Source organism: Rhinichthys klamathensis, unplaced genomic scaffold (genome assembly GCF_029890125.1).
Source record: "Rhinichthys klamathensis goyatoka isolate OS25496 unplaced genomic scaffold, OSU_Roscu_1.1 h1tg000176l_1, whole genome shotgun sequence".
Lineage (NCBI taxonomy): Eukaryota > Metazoa > Chordata > Actinopteri > Cypriniformes > Leuciscidae > Rhinichthys > Rhinichthys klamathensis.
This window is the reverse complement of record NW_026606705.1, coordinates 9737161-9761556: the sequence shown is the minus strand read 5'-3', so window position 1 is coordinate 9761556 and position 24396 is coordinate 9737161. Positions and strand designations below refer to the sequence as shown.

Here is a 24396-nt window from a genome sequence, read left to right as displayed (position 1 = left end):
TTTGATTAAAAAAAGGAATGGATTTGCATCGTCTCTTTCATTAAAACAATTCTACTGATAGTTTCGGTTGTAGATAAAGCAGGTACCTGGTCAGCCTTATTGGTGTGCCGCAGCAGGTGGCGCAGGAAGTCGATTCGGGAGCACTTCCTGACGAGGATGAGGTCAGTAGTACCGTCTGCAAGGTGTGCTGACGGCGACAGACCTTTAGGACTGCGAGGACACGCACAACTCATGCTGGCGGCATTGATGGCCAAGAACTTGCCCCTGACGACCGTCCACGTGTCCGGACACTCTGAAATACAACAACATCATGTGACTTCTAGTATACTAAGCAGTTTTGGGGGGTAAAGCATTACAAGTAATGCAAGTTACGTAATCAGATTACTTTTTTCAAGTAACTAGTAAAGTAACACATTACTTTTAAAAATATCGGAGTTACTTTTTCAAACGAGTAACACAAATGTTCCCATTTATTGACTGGCATCTCTAGTCTCTAAGTTGAGAGAAATCACGAGTAAGGGCAGAGGCGCTGTGTGTGTGTGTGTGTGTGTGTGTGTGAACATGATGGTTTTTTAAGAATCAGTTAAATGCAAACCCAGAATATTACACAAACCTAAGATAATTAAACATTAAATAACACACCTATACTTGATGTATTTCATCTCACTTTATTAACCAATGTCTTTGCTGCTGACCTTCAATGATCCCATTTAACCATACCAATAAGCAAAAATGACTTTAGATAAAGATCACATTTGTGTTTAATTTGTTTGTTTTTATTGCTGAAGTAAGAGGGTTGAACTTTCTTCTCTTGTGTCTGCACAGCTGGAAGGTTTATTTGAGAAACGCGCTCTACTGTACATGAGTGAATTTGCGTTTCCTTCAGCCTGAGGCTTATTTGACTTTTGCCTACTAGACTTTTGAGGTTGAAGGGCCTTAACATTTGCCAAAAACATATTTGTTATTAAAAAAAAAAAACAAGCAAGTCCAGCCCAGGTGAGAAAAAGTAATGCAAAAGTAACATAACACATGACTTTACATAAAAAGTTTACTTTAACCCTCAGACGGTCTTCGTTTCGGAGTCACATCCTGGGCCTTCCCGGTCAGAAGTGACCGGACACCTAAAAATGAAATTTCCTCCATCCCAGTAAAACCAATGCAATTTATTTTTGTTCTATAATATTTATTCTTTTTAATTTAGTATTTTGAGACAATTTGATTGAACTTATTAATATTTATGCAATATTTATGGTCCATTTTTTGCCTTTGAAAATAATTTATTTATTTATTTATTATTATTATTATTATTTTTTCTTCTATGCAGTATTTTCTGTTAAAATAGAGACTAGGTTTTCAGAAAAAAAAAAAAAAAAAAAAAAAAAAAAAATTTATTAAACATAAAATTAAATAAATCATGTTATTGCATGGGTTTACCACTAGATGCCTGTATAGCTCTAAATGGAGATGCTTGTGAATTCTAGTTGTTTTTGGACCAAATTACTTACTTTTAAGAAGTGGATTGAATGTATTTTTTTTTTTAGAAATTCTCAAATAATACTTTTTGCCAAGGTTTATAACATTTTATAAATTATTATTTTAATAATTTTAATAATTATTATATTAATTATATATGTATATATTAATTATAATTATTAATTATGTTATGTTTTTCACTCTTGATGTTTTAGAGTTTCACCCCTTCATTGCTGAGCACTTTTTTTTCTGCATCGTGGCCGATTTGTAGAGAATTTTTGTGTTTTTGTCAATTTCCCATTCATTTCCTATGGGGGTCATTTTTGACCGAAGACCAAAATCGTGACTAATTTTTTTACGACCACTTAGCATGCTCGGATCATGACCTCAATTTTTTTGTGTGTTCACATACATAATGCCATAAAAGTTACCAAGTTTCGTAACATTCCGATGAAGCTGTGATTTTTAAAAATTCAAAACATACTTTTTGTAATCAAAATGTATTGGTGTGTATGTGTATAAAAGTGTGTTTGTATGTGTGTGTGGGTGGGTGGGCGTGTCTGTTTTGCACTCTAGATGTAGTAGAGTGTCACCCCTTTCCTGCAGTGTACTTTTTTTTTTGAATTGTGGCCGATTTGTAGATTGTACACACAAAAATTCAGAGAAATAATTTTTTTTTGTCAATTTCCCATTCATTTCCTATGGGTCGGTCATTTTTGACCGAAGACCACAAGTGTGACTATTTTTTTTACGACCACTTAGCATGCTTGGATCATGACCTCAATTTTTTTTGTATTCACATACTTAATGCCATAAAAGTCACCAAGTTTCATAACATTCCAATGAAGCTGTGATTTTTAGAAATTCAAAACAGAAAATTTTCCGGTCATAAATGACCGAAGACCGTCTGAGGGTTAAGTGAGTAAGGCAATATTGTAACAGATTACTTTTAAAAGTAACTTTCCCCAACATTGATAGTAAGTGTATTCTCTGACCACCTGGATAATGAATGAGTTTCCATTATTTGGATAAAAAAAACTAAATAAATAAAATTCCCCAATATTTTCAGCTTTTCCAAGATTTTGGATGTCTGAGCAACAACCCAGAACACCCTGAAAACCCAGAACACCCTGAAAACCCAGAACACCCTGAAAACTCAGAACACATTAGCGATAGTTTTTCACAGGCAAATCACTCCCATTAAAAATAGGAAAAATGAGAAAGAAAGTAAGGTGAATGTAAATCTCAAGGCATGTATAGCTGTGGCACTGGCTCACTGATGAAGGGCCCTTGACTCTCTGTGTCCTGTTTACATCATTCTTCCCACAAGAATCTATTTATGCCACGCGGGTCTAAAAGCATTCAAGAAATCATCACGCACAAATGCCAATTTGGGACTGTGAGGGCAGAGAGTGTGTCTCTGTAAACAGCACTTATCAGTGCTCAGGGTAAACACACAGAATGCTGGGTAACGGAGGTGCCAGTTGTTCGGGGGCTGCTGTGAGGCAGAGATAATATGGTGTGTGTGTGTATGTGTGCACTCTCTAAATGATCAGCCGGGCGGCAGCTTGAACCATTTGGCCTAATGTTCACAAACAGCGTGCCAGTCGAGCCGACAGATGGGGGCATTACAAATCACGGCTGAAAATGCACTTTGTTGGCCTGTACTGCGGGTGGGCGCATTTACCACAGAGCAGATATGAGACTTCCTGTCAATGCCCGAGCTCAGTTAAACATTGGCATAGAGAGTATTCCCAAACGGTCCTCACCAGCATCAGAAACACTGTCTTCATCTTTGCTGACCAGTCTGTCAGACGAGGTTTGCCGACAGATACTACACCTGCAAATCAAACAGAAACAGATGTTGCCAACAGAGAAGAAAAAAATATAGCCACAAACGCACTTCAAAAATGGTTATATATATATATATACACACACACACACTCACCTAAAGGATTATTAGGAACACCTGTTCAATTTCTCAATCCAATTATCTAATCAACCAATCACATGGCAGTTGCTTCAATGCATTTAGGGGTGTGGTCCTGGTCAAGACAATCTCCTGAACTCCAAACTGAATGTCAGAATGGGAAAGAAAGGTGATTTAAGCAATTCTGAGCGTGGCATGGTTGTTGGTGCCAGACGGGCCGGTCTGAGTATTTCACAATCTGCTCAGTTACTGGGATTTTCACGCACAACCATTTCTAGGGTTTACATAGAATGGTGTGAAAAGGGAAAAACATCCAGTATGCGGCAGTCCTGTGGGCGAAAATGCCTTGTTGATGCTAGAGGTCAGAGGAGAATGGGCCGACTGATTCAAGCTGATAGAAGAGCAACTTTGACTGAAATAACCACTCGTTACAACCGAGGTATGCAGCAAAGCATTTGTGAAGCCACAACACGCACAACCTTGAGGCGGATGGGCTACAACAGCAGAAGACCCCACCGGGTACCACTCATCTCCACTACAAATAGGAAAAAGAGGCTACAATATGCAAGAGCTCACCAAAATTGGACAGTTGAAGACTGGAAAAATGTTGCCTGGTCTGATGAGTCTCGATTTCTGTTGAGACATTCAGATGGTAGAGTCAGAATTTGGCGTAAACAGAATGAGAACATGGATCCATCATGCCTTGTTACCACTGTGCAGGCTGGTGGTGGTGGTGTAATGGTGTGGGGGATGTTTTCTTGGCACACTTTAGGCCCCTTAGTGCCAATTGGGCATAGTTTAAATGCCACGGCCTACCTGAGCATTGTTTCTGACCATGTCCATCCCTTTATGGCCACCATGTACCCATCCTCTGATGGCTACTTCCAGCAGGATAATGCACCATGTCACAAAGCTCGAATCATTTCAAATTGGTTTCTTGAACATGACAATGAGTTCACTGTACTAAAATGGCCCCCACAGTCACCAGATCTCAACCCAATAGAGCATCTTTGGGATGTGGTGGAACGGGAGCTTCGTGCCCTGGATGTGCATCCCACAAATCTCCATCAACTGCAAGATGCTATCCTATCAATATGGGCCAACATTTCTAAAGAATGCTTTCAGCACCTTGTTGAATCAATGCCACGTAGAATTAAGGCAGTTCTGAAGGCGAAAGGGGGTCAAACACAGTATTAGTATGGTGTTCCTAATAATCCTTTAGGTGAGTGTATATATACATATATAAAACCATTGTTGTAGTGCGTTTGTATACACATACATATCGAAGGAACCATCAATTTAACCAAACATCAATTATAGCCAATTATATCCAAAATGTTTAACACACACAAGTACATTTCTATTTTAAACTAATGAAGGCATGGTTTAAAAATATAAGTAGGAAGAATGGTATTTAGTCGTTATATTAAAATATTTTGACTGTATTTAGGGGTCAGCCATTTTTTTTTACATTTTTATTAATACTTTTATTCAGCAAGGACTCCTTATATTGATCAAAAATGACAGTAAAGACATTTATAATGTTACTAACTACATGTATCACAATCAGATACAAAATAAAATGTATCTCGGTTTCCAACATTGATAAAATAAGACATGTTTCTTGAGCATCTAATCAGCATACTCAAATTATTTCTGAAGAATCATGTGACACTGAAGACTGGAGTAATGATGCTAAAAAATTAATCAGCACAATAGACTTCTTAAAAAAAAAAAAAAAGAAAAAGTACGGTCTCCAAACTGTAGTGTATAATTATCACCAAGCCCTAGTTTACAATAATAGAAACACATCAGATGATCAGACTTAGTTGGTTAATTTTACAGGTTTTGTCATGTTGTGTTCATGTTTGCTCCCTGATTCATATTCATATTCATATTAATGGGATTGTATTATGACTAAGCAAAAGACACAGTACAGCATTTACCCAGACAGACACTGCATTTTGTCTCTTGGAGTTCCCAAGTTTCCTTCAGCAGGTAAGAAGGACACGGTTCCCTCATAGTAGCGATGTGACAGAAATGTTTTAACACCTGTGGGGAAAAAAATAATACAAAATTGCATTGCAAATTGCAGACAGACAAGACATGCCTATTTCAGTCTTGAAAGATTTTCCTGTGTACCTGAGATATCGTAACGGGCCGGGCCCATCCAGCGCTTCCTCTCGCTGTCCGTCAGCACGTCTCCGTAGAACCCGTAACCCAACAGTGACACAGAGTAGCGCAGGAAGCTGTCTTCATTGTGCACTGAGCAGATGTCCATTGGTTGAGAATCACCTGTGGTAAAAGTCAGGATGGATTTCAGGATACACAAACTGATGACGTCAGTATTCTGTGCTGGTATGTCACATCTGAGAATAGTGCATATTCCTGTAAAATTAGATCTCTGTCTCTCCAAAAATATAATTTTAGGAAAATCCTGACATTATTCAACCTGGTGTAATGCTTTGTTCGGTAAGATTTTTAATGTTTTTAAAAGAAGTCTCTAATGTTTACCAAAGCTTAATTTATTTGATAAAAAAACAACAACAACAACAAAAAAACGTAATATTGTGAAATATTACAACAATTTAAAACAGCTGTTTTGACTGGTGGTGTATATATATTCAATTAATATGATAATTAAACATTTCCCCCAATAATGGTAACAAAGGACACTTTTATTGTAAAGTATTTTTTATAATTATTTGCTATTAACGAAAATATTATTATGTCTTCATTTGGAACTTGGTGGACAAGAACCCAAAATAAATAAATAAATAAATCTTTACAAATGATTGACAAGTTGCTTACTTGAGTTAAAAACATAATAGCAGAATCTCTACTAGTTGACACATTTCTACACTTGCATAATATATACTGTCATACTGCTCAGCTATAACTGTCAAATGTTATAGAGAAATTCACATAAATATACATACTATATATGTATCATAGGCAGATATGGAGATGCCCACTTACCCACAACAATGTGAAGTGCTGAGGTGACAGGGTCATTTGAGCCGACTGTGGCGTAGCATACACAGTCAGTCGAACCTGTTTCAAAAAACACATTTCATGGGTCAGGGGTTCAGAAATGGCCTAAATCTATCCTCTCATAATTCACTCTGAAGGTTAACGTATGAAAATCACACTTTCTTTTTCAATTTCAGTGGCATACGGGGGCAGCCGCAATCTAACCTTCAATTGTGAACGCTAACCAAACATCACAAGCCAATGGAGGTTTTGGTCCATTCAGCCCTTGTGAGAATAAAGTTTTTCGATCTTGAAATGATTGTAGCTGAAGCATTGCAGGGCACTGTTATATAGAGAGATGAGATTTCAGATGAGTTCAGCCCTCTTTCTATCTCTTATATGCTGGTCTGTTAATCTAATTCCTCTTCCTCAAATTGCTTATAAGCATGAGGTTGAAGGTTTAAAAACACACCGACTGCAAACGTGCCGGACTAATTCATTCACATTTCCACTATTGTTTTCACGAAGGGGACAAAAAAACACTGTTTTTGAATTTTGGATCAATATATATCATGATAAAATCATACTGTGGCGGTACCATTACACAGTGATAGTATTAGATACCATGGTACTTTGATATATAGCATGGTACTGAACAATTGCCATATTCATATACCATGCTATTTATATTGTACTTCAAAGAATATTGTTGTACTACTACATCAAAGAAAAGTTTCTATTAAATCTTCATAGAACTTGGTACATGGTAAAATCATGGTACACATAAAAAAGAAACGGGGTATTTCCATGCTAGATGGACAAAAAATGTTATTAACATTAGGATACATGATGATGCATTCATCTATTAGACATTGAAGTCAAAGATGTGTCTCAAATTCCCCTGTTGTTCAGATCAGTTGTCACCAGTGCAAGATAAAGGACCAGGAGATGTTCTTGGAAATTGTCACTTGTCCTTGCGTGTCTGGACAACGTGAGATAAGAATTACAGACGCGGATAACGTGACTGATAACAACATGGACTCTTAAGGGTTCGACATTGTCAGGTTTATATGGCTAACAGTAATATCAGAAAACACGATTCGATAGGGCACAGTCATTAAGATATCAATTGCTGTCAGAGCTTTTGTAAAGGTGTCTACTTATTCTTCTTGTGCTCGTTGAGGCTGGTCATTTATTAATAATGTCTGGGGTCAGTGAGATTTTCTGGGGAAAGTGTGTATATAGTCAACATTTCTGATCCACAAAGGATACATGAAGTGCTGTCTTAGGGCCCGTTTACATCTGGCCATAGCGATCGGATCTTGAAAAGACCAGGTGTAAATGCCCTCTGAAACACATTCGAGAGGGATTTAAATCTGATCCACTTCAGGAGTAGGTTTGAGACGCATTCCAGGCGAAATTGGACAAGTTTAAATGCATCTGGTTGTTGAAGCCACATATGTAAAGTTTCCTCCTTCCAAAATGGTAAAAACATTAAGGGTCTGAGAGTGTGTCTTGAGTATCTCTAACTGTGTAAAAAGTTCTTTAGGGTGTCAATCAGGATGCATTAAAACTAGGGATGCACGATTTGAAAATTTTAGCCGATACCGATAACCGATAATTCTTTATATTTGAAAGCAGATAAATCTAAATCCAAATTTTTATATACTTTTTGAGAGCCTGATTACAAAAACAAAAGTCTCATAATGTCCCAATCGCACAATTATAATGATGTTCTCATTATAATTTTATGTAGTAACTGAATAGTTAACAGTAACTATTTTCCTTTTTGAAGTGATTCCAATCATATTTCAAGCAATTCAAAACCATCATGGCGAACAGTGCGCATCTGAAGTGTCTCAGCTAAAGGAAATAATCCATTATTGATCGGCTTTAATATATTGGCCAAATTTTCTTAGCGGGCCGATAACGATAACAATAAAAATTAACATAGAATCGGCCGATACCGATATTATGGCCGATATTTCGTGAATCCCTAATTAAAACGTGAGAACTAGAGAAGATGCAGGAAAAAGTATATTTACATAGTCCCACGCTTAAAAAAAAAAATAGTACACACAGAATGCAAAGACGTGTTTTGTGTGAATGGCTCTCTAGAATTTGGTAAAAACATAGCATCTAAAAATGCCTTTGTATCAGGAGTGCACCTTTGGCGTGAAACATGCTCTCTAGGCAGCTCACTAGGTTTTGAAAGAGAGCTATAATCTCCCGCCGTTCTCCTCCAGTATGCAGCTGTGCCCATGAGCAGGTGTAAAACTTACAATGACTTGGAAATATCTCAAAACAAAACGTAATGGAACCGTGAGCAATAGATGTTTCCAGGAACACAGCCAAAGAAGTGATGTGCATGAAAAAGCAATGAAATTCATGCTGAAAAACTGTCCTGGCTGCACAGACTCTGAGATTTGTGATTGTAGACAGGTGATTCCCAGTCCTGGAGCATCACCAACACTGCACATTTTGGATACCTCTTTTATATAGCGCACCAGATTAAACTCATCAGCTTGTTAATAGAGTGCTCAAGGGTGTCAAATAAGGGACAGGCACAAAGTGTGTTGGGTACGTGCTCCAGTACCAGGATTGTGAAACTCTGCTATAGACTAACCTGCAGGAATGATGCCGATGCGAAGTCCACATGGAACAAGGGTCTCCTCCATGGAGTTCTCGTCTACTCCTGCATCTTGCTGCATACGGGAGATGAGGCCATGCATAATTTCGCTGAACATGCCATCTCCTCCTACACACACCACACTGCAGAGAAAAACATTACCTGTATTGAAAGATAGGGTGCATAGGTGCTTTCGCACCGGGAAGCCACCAGGGTGGTTCCCCGAGAACTAATGGTTGCCTTAGGAACATTTTCCTGGTTGCGTTCGCACCGCCAGTAGGAACTCTGAAGTGACGCAAGCCGCACTTTTTGTTGTGACTTTTATTTTGACGGCGTGGCAGAGCTTTATTATGAAAGTGCTGAGAACGCCAGAGCCTGAGCACACAGTCTCCGAGTTCATTCGTTTTCGAACTGTCTAACAATCCTGTCTAATACGCGATTAGATAGAACTGTTATACATAGAAAGTAAACAGTATATGAAAAGGTATTAGCGTATGCCGTGTGGTTAATGTACAGTGTTGCTAGCTGAGCAGAAATACATAATCATGTTTGGATTGGTCCCCTTAAAGTTGCGTTGGATTTTCTCCTCAGCGTAAAGGTTCAGTGGCTCATCTATCACTGTTTTCCATGTTCGTAGAGTTAGTTTGTGGAGTAAATATATAGGCTATAATCTGTGTTTTTAAATGGCGGGTGCTGGTGTTTCACGTTCGTTCGGCCAATCAGCGTACACTAACGTCACTGGTAGTTCCTATAGTGCTGGTTTAGACTCGACTCTGAATTAGGAGGAGCTAAATTAGTTCCTCCAAAAGAAGTCCCTAGAACTAAAATCGTTCCCAGGTCCTGCGGTGCGAACATGCCAAAAAACGGATACTTCCGCCAATAGTTCTAGGAACTATGAAAAGGTTCCTCCGGTGTAAAAGCCCCTCATGTTGGCAAATTAAATAAATCTGGCCAAATTACAAAAATTGGGAAATGCTCTGCAAAAATAAAATTGACTAAAGGTAATCACTTTAATTTTTGTGACTGAAAGTTGATCTTGTTGACTTGATCAGATTGCCAACAAAAGTACCAACAAAATACTAAAAGTGCTGATGTAGTTAGTCTAGGCCCCTCTATTTGTAGGCTTATGTGACATCACAATTCAAAGATTTAAGAGTGTACAAGGTAAGGATGCAACCAACCATAGCTAGTTAGCTAAAGGAAAATTTTAACAGCATTTTAAAGGAAGTGCATCACCAAAGAACTAGCAATGAAAGTCGGCAAGGAAAACAGACTGTGTTTAACCTAAGTTACTTGCATCTGTGCCAGAAATTTGTGCTTGAACACACCACAAAGTCCAACATGTAACTAGCACTAGCACAACAGCGTGAGAGGAAATAACTATATTATACTACAACTATATACCAGTAAGTGTCAGAAGTCTATATTTGTCATTCAAAAAGGGAAACTGAAACTCGAAATCTTCATCCCATAAGGCCATGTTGTTATAAACATATTGCTCAGGTAAGAGTTCAACATGCTCAATCGGCCAAAAAGCAGCCAATGGAGTCTGACTAGTGCCAACATCGAAAAAACTGGGCTGACAAACGCACAACAATGGTCTGACCTTGACCAATCGTCAGCTTTGTGTGTCACGGCCTTAAGCGGTAGAAATAGTAGTAAGATGGAATTATTGTTGCTTGTGAGAGTAACAGATGTCCTACCTGTACCGTAAAGTGTATTTTATGATTTTACACCATTTGAACAGCTTTACTGTGTGAAGGTGGATTGTGTCTATACTGTTGTTAACAGAAATGGCTTTTTGTAATCCCAATTTTTGTAATATGGCCAGATTTATTTAATTTGCCAACATGAGGGGCTTTCGCACCGGAGGAACCTTTTCATAGTTCCTAGAAATGCATGTTGAAAAGTACAGGAAAAAGATCCAGACGCAAGAGTCACAAGTTGTTTTCTGAATCTAGCCTCTGGCCCAGGTTTGAAGCAGCATCCATGCTGTCATCACCAAAAGCCACTTTATTTTAAGTTGTCATTTCCCAAGCTGCCCGCCGTCATCTGCCGCAGTGCCAGACCGATGTGCATTGATGTGCAAATGTTAATCTGAGCTTTGCTGCAGAGGACGCTTTCCTCGCTGGGCAAATTAAGAGTCGCCGCACAGCGACCACAATTTCCCAGCAGGATGCCCACTCACCCATCATACTTCTTCAGATCAGCCTCTGTCTTCAAGTGGTCCCTGGCATGATTTGCACGATCTGTAACTATAGAAACAAAAGGGAGAAGCCATTGTTAACAGGATGATGACAGTAAGCAGTAAGGCTGAGCAAGGGGGGGGGGGGGGGGGCATCATTATGTTCATCTGGCAGTTAAATTGCATTTTTCTGCTGGCTTGATGGAGACCATCAATCAGCTACATCAAATGATAAAGCTGAAGTCACGGTGAAAAACAATCTTTATCAAATGATAAAGCTGAAGTCACGGTGAAAAACAATCCCTGGTACATTTCATTACCGGTTCTTTACCATCAGCACTGATGTAAAACCGTAACTTGGAGGGATGTGCTGAAAATGAATGGGGCCTAGGACAGAGCCCTGTGGATCACGTTGATGATATATGACAAAGGTGATGTATAGAGCTTATTAAACCGTCGGCAGAACATCTTGTTTGGCTCCTCTAATGATTTGGTTTGAATGGTATTTGTCCAGGCAGACATGTACTTTACCATTTACGAAATGTTCTCATGGTCGTAAAAAGAAAGACCCTCAAGCAACTGCTGAGTAAGCCTGTAAGCCTTAGCTCTAACAGCCAATATTCACACCAACCCAGGGTCTTCCTCTCTTTCAAACTTAATAAATAATAGATGTCTTTGCATTCCTATGTTTATCGACTATCACAGTTTGCATTATGTCCAGCTCGGGTGATAGATGACGCTGTAAATAAAATCATATTCCTGGGACGGGTTGGCAGGTGGGGGCCATTTGCCAACGGAGATCTATTTGTGAAGCATAAAAGCTCATTTTTTATTTAAATGTTAATGCAGGCAGCTGACAGGCACTCACCAATCACATCGGTGGAAATGGTAGCCTGGGAAAAGATGGGGGCCACTTTGTGGTCGTAAATCTGCTTCCCGCGTTGTTTTCCTCCGTAGGGGTTGATGTACACCAGCAACCTCTTTGGTCGATTGGCTGTGGAATTAGAGGCGGGCAGAGCATTAAAAGTGAGTTGTTGTTTGACAACAGTCTTTCTAGGTTGTCAAAACTACTTCATTAAGCTGCTTTTGACAAACTTCATCAGATTCGACAATACAGAGAAGACCAAAACTGCACTTGCACATGGTACTACATTCAAAACACTTGTAAACGTTACTTAGGTTTAATTTTTTTTAATAAATATTCTGAGTTATTTTAAATTTACAATTATTTTCCCAGTCTAGGATTTAGGCACAACTCAATGCAAATTACACTACACTAAAAGCAATTCAGCAAATCAGAACATAATTGATTTTTAATACACAGCTGGACTACGATTTTTGGACAGAGTTACAGAGCACAGAACAGCTTCAATAGAAACAGAGCAACTAACAAAAATGCCAGCCATCTTGAATGGAAGAGAGTTACCATCGTGTTATGTCAACAAGCAATTAGTGTCCATATTTTATAATATATAATACTAATTATGTACAGTACCACATGTGTGGCTTTAATTGACTTTATAAAAATAAAAAAACGTGTTTACAGTAAATTTACACATAATGGACACTAAGCAACAATTACAAAAACTTTTGGTACTGCAGCCAAACAAAATCTTACCGAAAAAGCTCATTTTTTGAGATATCAAGCTCAAAATTGGAACAACTTGTTTAGATCTATTTAGAGTAATTGTGATTTTGAAAATATATATTTCATTTTAAAATGTAAAATAGTATTTTTGTGCATTTTTCATAACAATACACGTACAATTCTGTAACTTTTTAAGTTCACTTTAAAACTTTTTTCACTTCAATAATCTGCCATGTGTCGTCTTTGAAAAGAGATCAAACTTAAGTCTGTGCTCTGAAGCATTCAAGATTTACCACAGTTTAAGTTGGAATTCAGGTCTATGCTCAAAAAGTGAATAAATGGATTATAAAAATGCAGTGTAAATATAATTTAGCATAAAAAAATCCCCTAAAAATACACTATAATAAAAAACTATCAAACTAAAATATAGTACATTCATTTCACTGACAAAAAAATAAATAAAAATTAAGGTCATTTTTGACCGACATGCGAAGAGCACCAGAGTACAGTGGTGTGAAAATCACCAACCTATAACAATAACTTATTTTGTTTGCTATAGTTTATTTTGTAATAGAAAATAACCCAACAATTTGTAGTAAGGACGCACTCAACAATCCAAGCTGCTCCCTGATAGTTTGGACCCAGAGCAGACACAGGGATTGTTCAGAGCAATGGAAAGTCACGTTGCTGCACCGCCAGCAGTGCTGCCTCGTCCTCTCTATGTAAAACACTGCAGAGAAACACAAAGGAGAATGCCACATTATTCCAAAGGTAAAAGGTGACCTGTATGGTCAACATTGTTCTGATTATACACTCACAGCACAGTAGATAAAACTTAATCTATGTATTCCCGTTATCATGGGCCAGATGACAGTCTGATTGTGTACCTGTGAAAGCGTGCTGGCAGTCCACTGGGCTCTGAGGAACCTTCTGCCATTTCCCAGTGTCTTTACTGGGAGAGTCATCTTCCTTTTCCTGAACCGCTATAATCTCACACACGGGAACACAGTGACTACCTGTGTATAGAAGACCACGAAAGACATACATTTTAGTTTAAGTTTTATTAACCTTGTTGTGTGCTTTTATTTTTTACTAGTTTTTTAGATTAAAGATTTTTTTATTGTTATTTCAGTTTAGTTTTAGTACTTCAACTTAATTATTTTAGTTGCCAAGGTTTTTTAATTAAAAATTTTAAGTTTGATTCCAACATTACCATGCTGCTAAGTTAAAGACAATAAAAATACAACACTAACAAATATTGGGTGAAAGCTCATTTTAATTAAGTATTTGAAGTGTGAATATTTGAACTGACAATTAATTGATTGGATTCATGAAGCATTGCTTTTCCATTTAAATTATTTTAAATGGAATTTAAATTAATCGAGTCAACAAACATTGAACAGACTGTATATCAAGACTGTACATCAGTTATTGTTGACTTGGCATCTATCAATGGATAAGTCAGAGTAGAAGCCATATTTAATATTTGCCAATGAAAACGCCAATGAAAATAATGAAAATAATTTTTGTTTTTTGAAAACAAATTGGTGACTACAAACTGTCATTTAATTTGTTTTAGCATTTAAAATCCAACATAAGCAATTTACAATTGAAAAGTCATATTTCAAAATCAATGCAGATTTTTGTAAACATGAATTTGTACACGCCTTGTAACGGTTTATGATGCCTTTCGGTATTTTATTATAAGCTAATTTCTGCAGTGTTTGTAATATTTTTTTCAATAATGCTTGAATTTGTATATGATTACAGAAAATGCTTTAGAGACATCAGTTTGCAAAATGTGAGTTTTGAGATTTCTTGGTGAAGTCGACTGTTTCATTTTGTTTGCTTTGCACTAAAACACTATGCAAATGCCAGTTTCCATCATCTCTGTCTCCGTGCTGTGGAAAATATCTCTAAGCAAAAGAGGTTTTTGCATTCTGACGGCTTGTGCCCAAATGAGTCAATCTTGTGTTGTTACATAACGCAGGCATTCCAGAAAACCCCTAAGAGAGGAAGTTAATGAGGTCTGACCTTATTCAAAAGATCAGAGAGTTATACGGATTAGAATAAAGTGTTGCTTCAGAAACTTTACTTAATACCCAGATAAAGCTAGGGTAATGATTTATCTTCATTAAAACTTCATGACACATGTACATTAGACATAACAAGTGCATTTCATTTTTATACAGCCTAATGAAACCATTCATACACCCAGATGCAGCCATAAACTTAGCATCATAACACGGAAACAACATCCTGATAAAAGTTTCATGATACTTGCATTAGGGAGTTATTGTATAATGCATGAATACTTCATGAGGAAAAAGCTGAAATGTAAAGGTGTTGTAATAGATTTATAGAGTTCATATAAAGGGACACTAGAAGCTTGTTGCATGCATTCTTGGCTTTTTGCCCATGTTTTAGCATCCACTGACCAAATAAAAAAATCTAATAAAAAAAATGCCACACAGGGTTTGAAATTCTTCAAGATAAATGTCTAGTCACATTGGCCAAATCTTAGAGAAAGGTCAATTGTCTATTGTCAAAAGTGAGTGTGTATGCAATGCATGTATACTAACATTATTGGCAGGGTACAATTAATGAAAGCAGTCAACCGCAACATTTGGTTAAATATAGAGAATTATTGGCTAATGCACAACTTCAATGCATTTCTGCTCAGTTTCTAGTAATTCTGTTGACATATTACTTATTTTACATTACCCTTTAAAATCATACAAGAAATAGATTTATTTGGTTGTTTTATCTAAGATTTTATGGCACAGAAAAAAAAGGCAAATACATTAATTTAGGGATAACAATTTTCATACAGAAAGATACAATCTTTTCAATAATTAAAACCACGGTATACATGATACAAATATCCACTGACTGACATATTTCCATCATTGCACGGCATATACAGTTATAGCCTACCTCCCAGGCATGTTTGTTATATCGCAAGAAAACATGACTGTGATTATTGCAGTAGCACAGTTGATTATTGCACAATTATGACATCACGCGAGCCACAAATTAATACCACTAGGCTAGTGGAAACCTCAATTTTATGGCAACAATTTGAAATAACAATCCCAGTACATGTGCATTACTTATGGATCCTCCTGATGCAGATCATGTTGCGGAATATGGCTCGTATCCTCCCGGGCATCTATTACCATGGAGAGATGAGTTTGGGACCAAGCATTTATACCCTTCTCGCAAACATCTGAAGCACAATGTTTGACCAGCATAACACACCATTCATTCATCCAATGTGACCTTTCCAGCAAAACCAACATTTGTTTAGTATGAAAAGGCCCTCTACAAATAACGTCTTTTGTGTCCCCACTACTTCGGTTACGTGCATTCTGAGAAAACTAACTCATGGTGAAAGGGGTTAGATTACATGGCAGATGGACATAGTACATCGCACACTACAGCCAACGCTGACACAAGTCACACTGACAGCCTGAAGCTCTCCGCAGTAAAAACGAAGTAAAAAAATCAACTGGTTCACAAACGAGAAAAAAAAACATGTTCTTCATGTCTACATGGCAATAAAACATTTCAAAGAGTTAGAAAACGTTATTTGTAGTCAAGTGATCTGGATGTTTTTCTCCAGAAACTACGTGTTGGAGACAAATCAAAACAAACAAACAAAAAAAGCAAAAACACACACACACACAAAAGCAAAACATAGAAGAAAAAAGCAAAATAAAATAGCAAAACAAAAAAGAACAAAAAAGCAAGACAAATCAAACAAAACAAGCAAAACACACAAAAAAAACCCAAAATAAAAAAGCAAAACACAAAACAAAAGCAAAAAAAAAAACCCCACAAAACAAGACAAATCAAACAAAAACAGAACAAAAAAGCAGAACAAAAAAACTCAAATATATTTGGGCACTGATGACAAATGTAATTTAGGCAACTGGAATCGCTCTCACCTCTCATGAGCAATAGTTTTGTTCATGTAAAATCCTTTAATTAAACTACCTTAAACAGGGTGGAAACTTTTCATATGCGTCACGGCCCTGAGGAAAACATCCATCAAGACTTTTAAATAAAAGCTGGCTTTGTGTAATGTATCTTAGTACTGGAATTCACCCAGTTCTACACTTCTCCTCAGCATTCAGTATTATGTATCCACGGCCTTGCTAAACCATTTCAAAAACTGGATTAGGTTTGGACTCCATTTTTATGTGGCGTTTATGGTTCTTTAACAGGGACGGCTTTGAACATGTTCCAAAGGTCAAAAGACGCAACCTAATTTTATGCAAGATATCAACCACTCACACTAATGTTATTACAAACCTGTATGGGAACACAAGATTTTTAGCAGACTCTTTTATAACAACGGTTCACTGCAACCATGCATGTCATGATTCCTAATGATTATCACTGATTATGATTATCAAATTAAATGCCCAGTAAGTCCATCTGCCATTTAACAGGTATTACATTTGAAAATGCACAATCAAATGAAAAACACCATTTGGATGAGGTTCAGTGTTTGCCTGGACCACACAACTTTCTTTTTTTTTTTAGTTGCAAGGTTATAATGTTAAAATTGTGTAAGCTTTATTCTAGACTATAGAAATTTGTTTCAATACAACACAATATATTTCTGTTTTATTTAATCAGCAAAAACAGGTTGGGAAACAAGAACTCCTCAACCTTTATTCAATTTATTTGCTAGGAGCAGAAGGTGAACTGCAGCACGTCTTTGCTTTTTGTATCAAATGGTTTTAAACTTTAACTGATTGACATTTTACAGAGTAATCTGGAAAGGTTGTGGTTTTTTGTGAAGCATATTATTTGTGGTCACTCTTTTGACCATGTTGTTCTTATGAAAAGGTCTAGGATTTTCCCAGTGTAACCTGTAAATATGTATGTTTCATGTTGAATGAGACAACCCATGATTAACAACCCAAAACCTGGAGGTTAAAATATGACAATTCATGACAGACATCTAAAGATTCATTTACAATCCCAGGCTTAACTCAGCAGAAATGAGAGTGTGTGTGGCAGACAGGAGAAAACACACAATCCAATTCCTCTAGATCAGTGACCTCCTCTGACCTTCCAGCACAGTCTGAGAACTCAATACACCGCTTCACTGTTACTGAACTGATGTTATTACCAGCCATTGAGTGCATGGAAAGACAACTTTATACCCACTTTATATTAAGAGTATTTAACGATATGTGCTAACACTTAAATTAATCATTTGATAAACTGCCCGTTGCATGTAAATGCATGTTTTTAGGTTGTATTTACAAAATACTGGCATGTGATTACATCTGTAATTAGCAAAAAGTGTTTTGTAAAATAACAAACACAATAAGGACATTTTACCAAACCTTTTTTTGTTTTTACGCAAGTACAAATTAAAGGTGACCTATAATTCAAAATTGAATTTACCTTGGTATAGTCAAATAACAAGAGTTCAGTGCATGGACATGACATAGAGTGAATCTCAAACTGGACTGTTTTCGCGTTCTCATTTAATTCACGTTTATGAAAAACACCCCTGAAAAACGGTCGGTTCTCCACACAATACCGACTGTGACGCAATAGTCGGGATCATTAATATGTACGCCTCCAAATATTTGCATAATGCCAGCCCTCAATGCCAGGCGGAACTGCGCAGCCGAAGCATGGCAGTTGCTCAGTGTGGATGTACACATGAACACTAAAGTATTTTTTAGTTCCTTCATCTGAGCCTCTGAAGAAACAATGGGTCAATTTTATTTTCTCTGGAAATTTCCAAACATTTCACGAGTGTTTCCTCAACTTGGGCCAATACAGAGCTGGCCTCGGATCGAGCTACCAAGCAACACTTTCTGATGTGTAATTGTTCAAGTTCAGACAGGTAATCTTTCTCTCAAAATCGTTCTATACTGTTTATGCATCAGTAAGTCAAGCCAGTGACTAAAATATCAGCTTCACATCGTTTCTTTTAGTAGGATGAAAATAATCGTATTTAAATTGTGAACAAATTATATACACAAAGCGATCAAATCTTTCCACACAGCGCGAGTTTATCTGGACACTTGCCAAACTCGTTATGAAATCAATGACGCACGTTACTGCACAACGAAGCTCTTACTGTATTTACATCATCGTGTTTGCATTGGTGAAAGCAGAGAGAGTGCAGAAACTGCTTTGCAATGATAAGATCTTCATTCTCGCGATCAACACACTGTCATCTGCTCAATGCTCACCATGGCAACATTTTATGTTATGGGAATAGATCTAAATACTTTAAAAACATCTCACGATTCGTTAATCTCGATAGCTGTTATAGTAAATACGTATAATAGCAGTAGTAAAAGTATTCGGGAGAGAGTTTCACATGTAATGCGTTGCTATTTCATATGCAAGCATGTCAGCCAATCACAGCAGAGGCCGCGGTTACACTGAATCCCACAGCAGACACGCCCCTTCAAACAGAGTGTTCAAATCAGAGGCTAAAAGCAGGCTAGGAAAAATGCCATTTATTTCTAAATTATGATTATTTTTTATCTAAAAAACATACTAACATTATAAGGGTAACCCAGGAAACATTATAAAATAATTAAAAAAAACATTCTAGGGCACCTTTAAAGTTAAAGCTGCAGTCCGTAGCTTTTTTTGGGTTAAAAATTATCCAAAATACATATTTGAAAAAATACATAAACAGCCAGTGTTCAAAACTATCTGCTTGCCTTAGCTCGATTCAAAGCGGTAAGCTTGTAATAATGTTAATTCCAGTGGTACTGGTGGATTTCCGCGGGAGATTCGAGCATGTCTTTGAGTCATTACGTCACATCTGTACACATAAAGAAGGAGTCTCGGCTAGTCGGCTATATTGAGTCATTACGTCACATCTGTACACATAAAGAAGAGTCTCGGCTAGTCGGCTATATTGAGTCATTACGTCACATCTGTACACATAAAGAAGAGTCTCGGCTAGTCGGCTATATTGAGTCATTACGTCACATCTGTACACATAAAGAAGAGTCTCGGCTAGTCGGCTATATTGAGTCATTACGTCACATCTGTACACATAAAGAAGAGTCTCGGCTAGTCAGCTATATTGAGTCATTACGTCACATCTGTACACATAAAGAAGGAGTCTCGGCTAGTCGGCTATATTGAGTCATTACGTCACATCTGTACACATAAAGAAGGAGTCTCGGCTAGTCGGCTATATTGAGTCATTACGTCACATCTGTACACATAAAGAAGGAGTCTCGGCTAGTCGGCTATATTGAGTCATTACGTCACATCTGTACACATAAAGAAGAGTCTCGGCTAGTCGGCTATATTGAGTCATTACGTCACATCTGCACACATAAAGAAGAGTCTCGGCTAGTCGGCTATATTGAGTCATTACGTCACATCTGTACACAAAGAAGGAGTCTCGGCTAGTCGGCTATATTGAGTCATTACGTCACATCTGCACACAAAGAAGAGTCTCGGCTAGTCGGCTATATTGAGTCATTACGTCACATCTGTACACATAAAGAAGAGTCTCGGCTAGTCGGCTATATTGAGTCATTACGTCACATCTGTACACATAAAGAAGAGTCTCGGCTAGTCGGCTATACTGAGTCATTACGTCACATCTGTACACATAAAGAAGAGTCTCGGCTAGTCGGCTATATTGAGTCATTACATCACATCTGTACACATAAAGAAGAGTCTCGGCTAGTCGGCTATTTTGAGTCATTACGTCACATCTGTACACATAAAGAAGAGTCTCGGCTAGTCGGCTATATTGAGTCATTACATCACATCTGTACACATAAAGAAGAGTCTCGGCTAGTCGGCTATATTGAGTCATTACGTCACATCTGTACACATAAAGAAGAGTCTCGTCTAGTCGGCTATATTGAGTCATTACGTCACATCTGTACACATAAAGAAGAGTCTCGGCTAGTCGGCTATATTGAGTCATTACGTCACATCTGCACACATAAAGAAGAGTCTCGGCTAGTCGGCTATATTGAGTCATTACGTCACATCTGTACACATAAAGAAGGAGTCTCGGCTAGTCGGCTATATTGAGTCATTACGTCACATCTGTACACATAAAGAAGAGTCTCGGCTAGTCGGCTATATTGAGTCATTACGTCACATCTGTACACAAAGAAGAGTCTCGGCTAGTCGGCTATATTGAGTCATTACGTTACATCTGTACACATAAAGAAGAGTCTCGGCTAGTCGGCTATATTGAGTCATTACGTCACATCTGCACACATAAAGAAGGAGTCTCGGCTAGTCGGCTATATTGAGTCATTACGTCACATCTGTACACATAAAGAAGGAGTCTCGGCTAGTCGGCTATATTGAGTCATTACGTCACATCTGTACACATAAAGAAGAGTCTCGGCTAGTCGGCTATATTGAGTCATTACGTCACATCTGTACACATAAAGAAGGAGTCTCGGCTAGTCGGCTATATTGAGTCATTACGTCACATCTGTACACATAAAGAAGAGTCTCGGCTAGTCGGCTATATTGAGTCATTACGTTACATCTGTACACATAAAGAAGAGTCTCGGCTAGTCGGCTATATTGAGTCATTATGTCACATCTGTACACATAAAGAAGAGTCTCGGCTAGTCGGCTATATTGAGTCATTACGTCACATCTGTACACATAAAGAAGGAGTCTCGGCTAGTCGGCTATATTGAGTCATTACGTTACATCTGTACACATAAAGAAGAGTCTCGGCTAGTCGGCTATATTGAGTCATTACGTTACATCTGTACACATAAAGAAGAGTCTCGGCTAGTCGGCTATTTTGAGTCATTACGTCACATCTGTACACAAAGAAGAGTCTCGGCTAGTCGGCTATTTTGAGTCATTACATCACATCTGTACACATAAAGAAGAGTCTCGGCTAGTCAGCTATTTTGAGTCATTACGTCACATCTGTACACATAAAGAAGAGTCTCGGCTAGTCGGCTATATTGAGTCATTACGTCACATCTGTACACATAAAGAAGGAGTCTCGGCTAGTCGGCTATATTGAGTCATTACGTCACATCTGTACACAAAGAAGAGTCTCGGCTAGTCGGCTATATTGAGTCATTACGTCACATCTGTACACATAAAGAAGAGTCTCGGCTAGTCGGCTATTTTGAGTCATTACATCACATCTGTACACATAAAGAAGAGTCTCGGCTAGTCAGCTATTTTGAGTCATTACGTCACATCTGTACACATAAAGAAGAGTCTCGGCTAGTCGGCTATATTGAGTCATTACGTCACATCTGTACACATAAAGAAGGAGTCTCGGCTAGTCGGCTATATTGCGAGTGAGGATGTTGGAACTTGGAGGTGGAGATTTATAGCCTTTTCTCACAGCACTTGATATAATTGAACTTATCAATTTGATGGTGGATCCAGAAAGGTTCAAACGACAATCACCAGTGACAACAGATTCACCCGCTGTAAAATGCAAAAGACTTTGTTCGGACTTCGGAGTGGCTACAGAGAAAAAGAGACTGCAACCGGGCCCATGCAAAAACAAGGATACATATATCGGAAGGACATTACATGTAGTCACGCAATGCTGATGTTGTTAACATGAACAATTTGAGAACAAAGTATAATTTGCACGGTTTTGCGTGATATGATTAGGGCTGTCGCGGTGAAGGAATTTCCCTTGCGGTAATTTTGAGTGGCTCAATAGCGCGATATGCGGTATTATCGCCATTTATTTATTTATATTTATTTGTTGCTATATAAATACGTGTTATGATGTGGTCAGCATACACAAAAACAATGTAACCGAAACTAAACGGCGTTTCTGCGCATCGAAAAGCTGTCACTCAGCGCGCACATTGTTACGCCAATGGACTGTCTTTTGAGTGAGTCATTAAACCGTTCATTCAACGAAAACGTTCAAAAAGCTGATTCCTTAAATGATAGATGTAATGAAACAAGGTGTTAATTATTTTTTAACTTTGAGCTCCACTTTTCAAGGCTCAGCTGGCCAGCAATGCTTCACTTTTGGGCAAAGCTGAAGCAATGCTTCACTTAATAAACCAATGGCATTGATTCAATGCGTGACTCGCTGCTTTCCCCCCACGGCTTCCTCGCGCTGTGTAATGCTGACCAGCGCTGCCGCCATTCATGGTAAATACCCTTACACGTTAAAATGATGATACGACAAATATTTCGCTTTCCTTGGAAACGGCAACCTTTTCACAAACATGACTTGACTTCAAAGACAGACGCAGGTAATCGCACGGGCTCAGTCGATCACATTCACTGTGTTACTTTAGGCAAATCCACGAAGCCTCTGTACAAATCACCATGATAAACAGTATTGTTATCATTATTAACTTACTTAATATTCAATACACATGGTACGAACTACGAAGGGTGGCCTTATGAAAAAAGAAAACGCGGTTCGCGGTTGCTGCGGTTACTTGCATTCCTCTGCGATTGGCCTGTCAGTAGCGCGGTATTGCAATATTGCGGTTATCGCGACAGCCCTAGATATGATAAGAGATTGTTAGCTTTAATCAGCGCGATTTACTGCAATATCAGAACCAGAACAAAAGTGGATGTTTCTTACTTGTTCAGATGACATTTTCCGGTGAAAATTCTTATGTTGGTCATACTTCCAAAAAGAATAATCTGTGATTCTGAATGCCAGTATCCACACCAGCGCGGTGACTGACAGCCGCACACTCTCCTCAAACATTGTGTTCATCCGCGCTGTGCCGTGTCAAAGTACAACTCACGTTAATTCGATAATTCCGCGAATAACTGCAATAGCAGATTTGGCGACAAAGAGGAAAAACTACGGACTGCAGCTTTAAAGACACCTAATATAAAGACTTCAGAACGAATTCAGTCACATGATGCAAGTATGGAGTTGCTACTGCTAATAGACACTAGGGCTGCAACTAACGATTATTTTGATAATCGATTAATCGGACGATTATTTTTTCGATTAATCGATTAATCGGATAAAAAATTCAATTCGATTTTTTTTTTATTATGACTAAATAAAACCCGGTTACACTATTTTAAGGTGTCCTTGTTACAGTGTGATTATATATTTAAGTACAGAGTAATATTAAGTAACTACATGTACTTACTATAGGAATAGGGTAGGATTAGGTTGAGGGTTAGTTGCATGTAATTATGCATAATTTACTGTTATTACTACAGTAAGTACATGTAACATATGTAACAAGGACACCGTAAAATAAAGTGTTACCTAAAACCCTAAATTAGGATTTTTATGTGTAAAAGTGTACTTTAAAAAGTGCAAAAGCCACACATTGAGTTTTACAAATATCAATATTTGCATTGTTTTTAATGATAATTGCTGATGGCAAGTTGACAACCATGATTAATGTAAAATAAAAATAAAACATTTATATCCAACATATTGTTTTAACACAATTTTTGACGCTGCGGTAGCACTATTTTAATCCATCACTTAAGTTGCGAGCGAACTGATTGCGCAACCTGATGCTCGAGACGCAAAATACAGACATCCCAAGTCTCCCGGAAGTTCTGGGAGTCACCCACCCGCATATTGATAGCGGCTCCCTGATGCTCGCAAATTAGTTCAAACTCCCAGGATTTGAGCGCGCAAG

At 37.9% G+C, this 24396-nt stretch overlaps 1 protein-coding gene across 1 annotated transcript in view; it reads right to left on the bottom strand.

Annotated features, from left to right (window-relative positions):
- Window positions 1–24396, bottom strand: part of cerk (ceramide kinase) — a 37520-nt gene that overhangs the window by 10216 nt on the left and 2908 nt on the right. The window contains exons 2-11 of the mRNA XM_056260387.1: window positions 13666–13794; window positions 13386–13508; window positions 12059–12184; window positions 11194–11260; window positions 9003–9148; window positions 6383–6457; window positions 5546–5698; window positions 5350–5455; window positions 3243–3313; window positions 87–292 (exon numbers count right to left, since the gene is read on the bottom strand). Coding sequence (XP_056116362.1) covers window positions 87–292; window positions 3243–3313; window positions 5350–5455; window positions 5546–5698; window positions 6383–6457; window positions 9003–9148; window positions 11194–11260; window positions 12059–12184; window positions 13386–13508; window positions 13666–13794 — 1202 coding nt within the window. The remainder of the gene's footprint in view (window positions 1–86; window positions 293–3242; window positions 3314–5349; window positions 5456–5545; window positions 5699–6382; window positions 6458–9002; window positions 9149–11193; window positions 11261–12058; window positions 12185–13385; window positions 13509–13665; window positions 13795–24396) is intronic.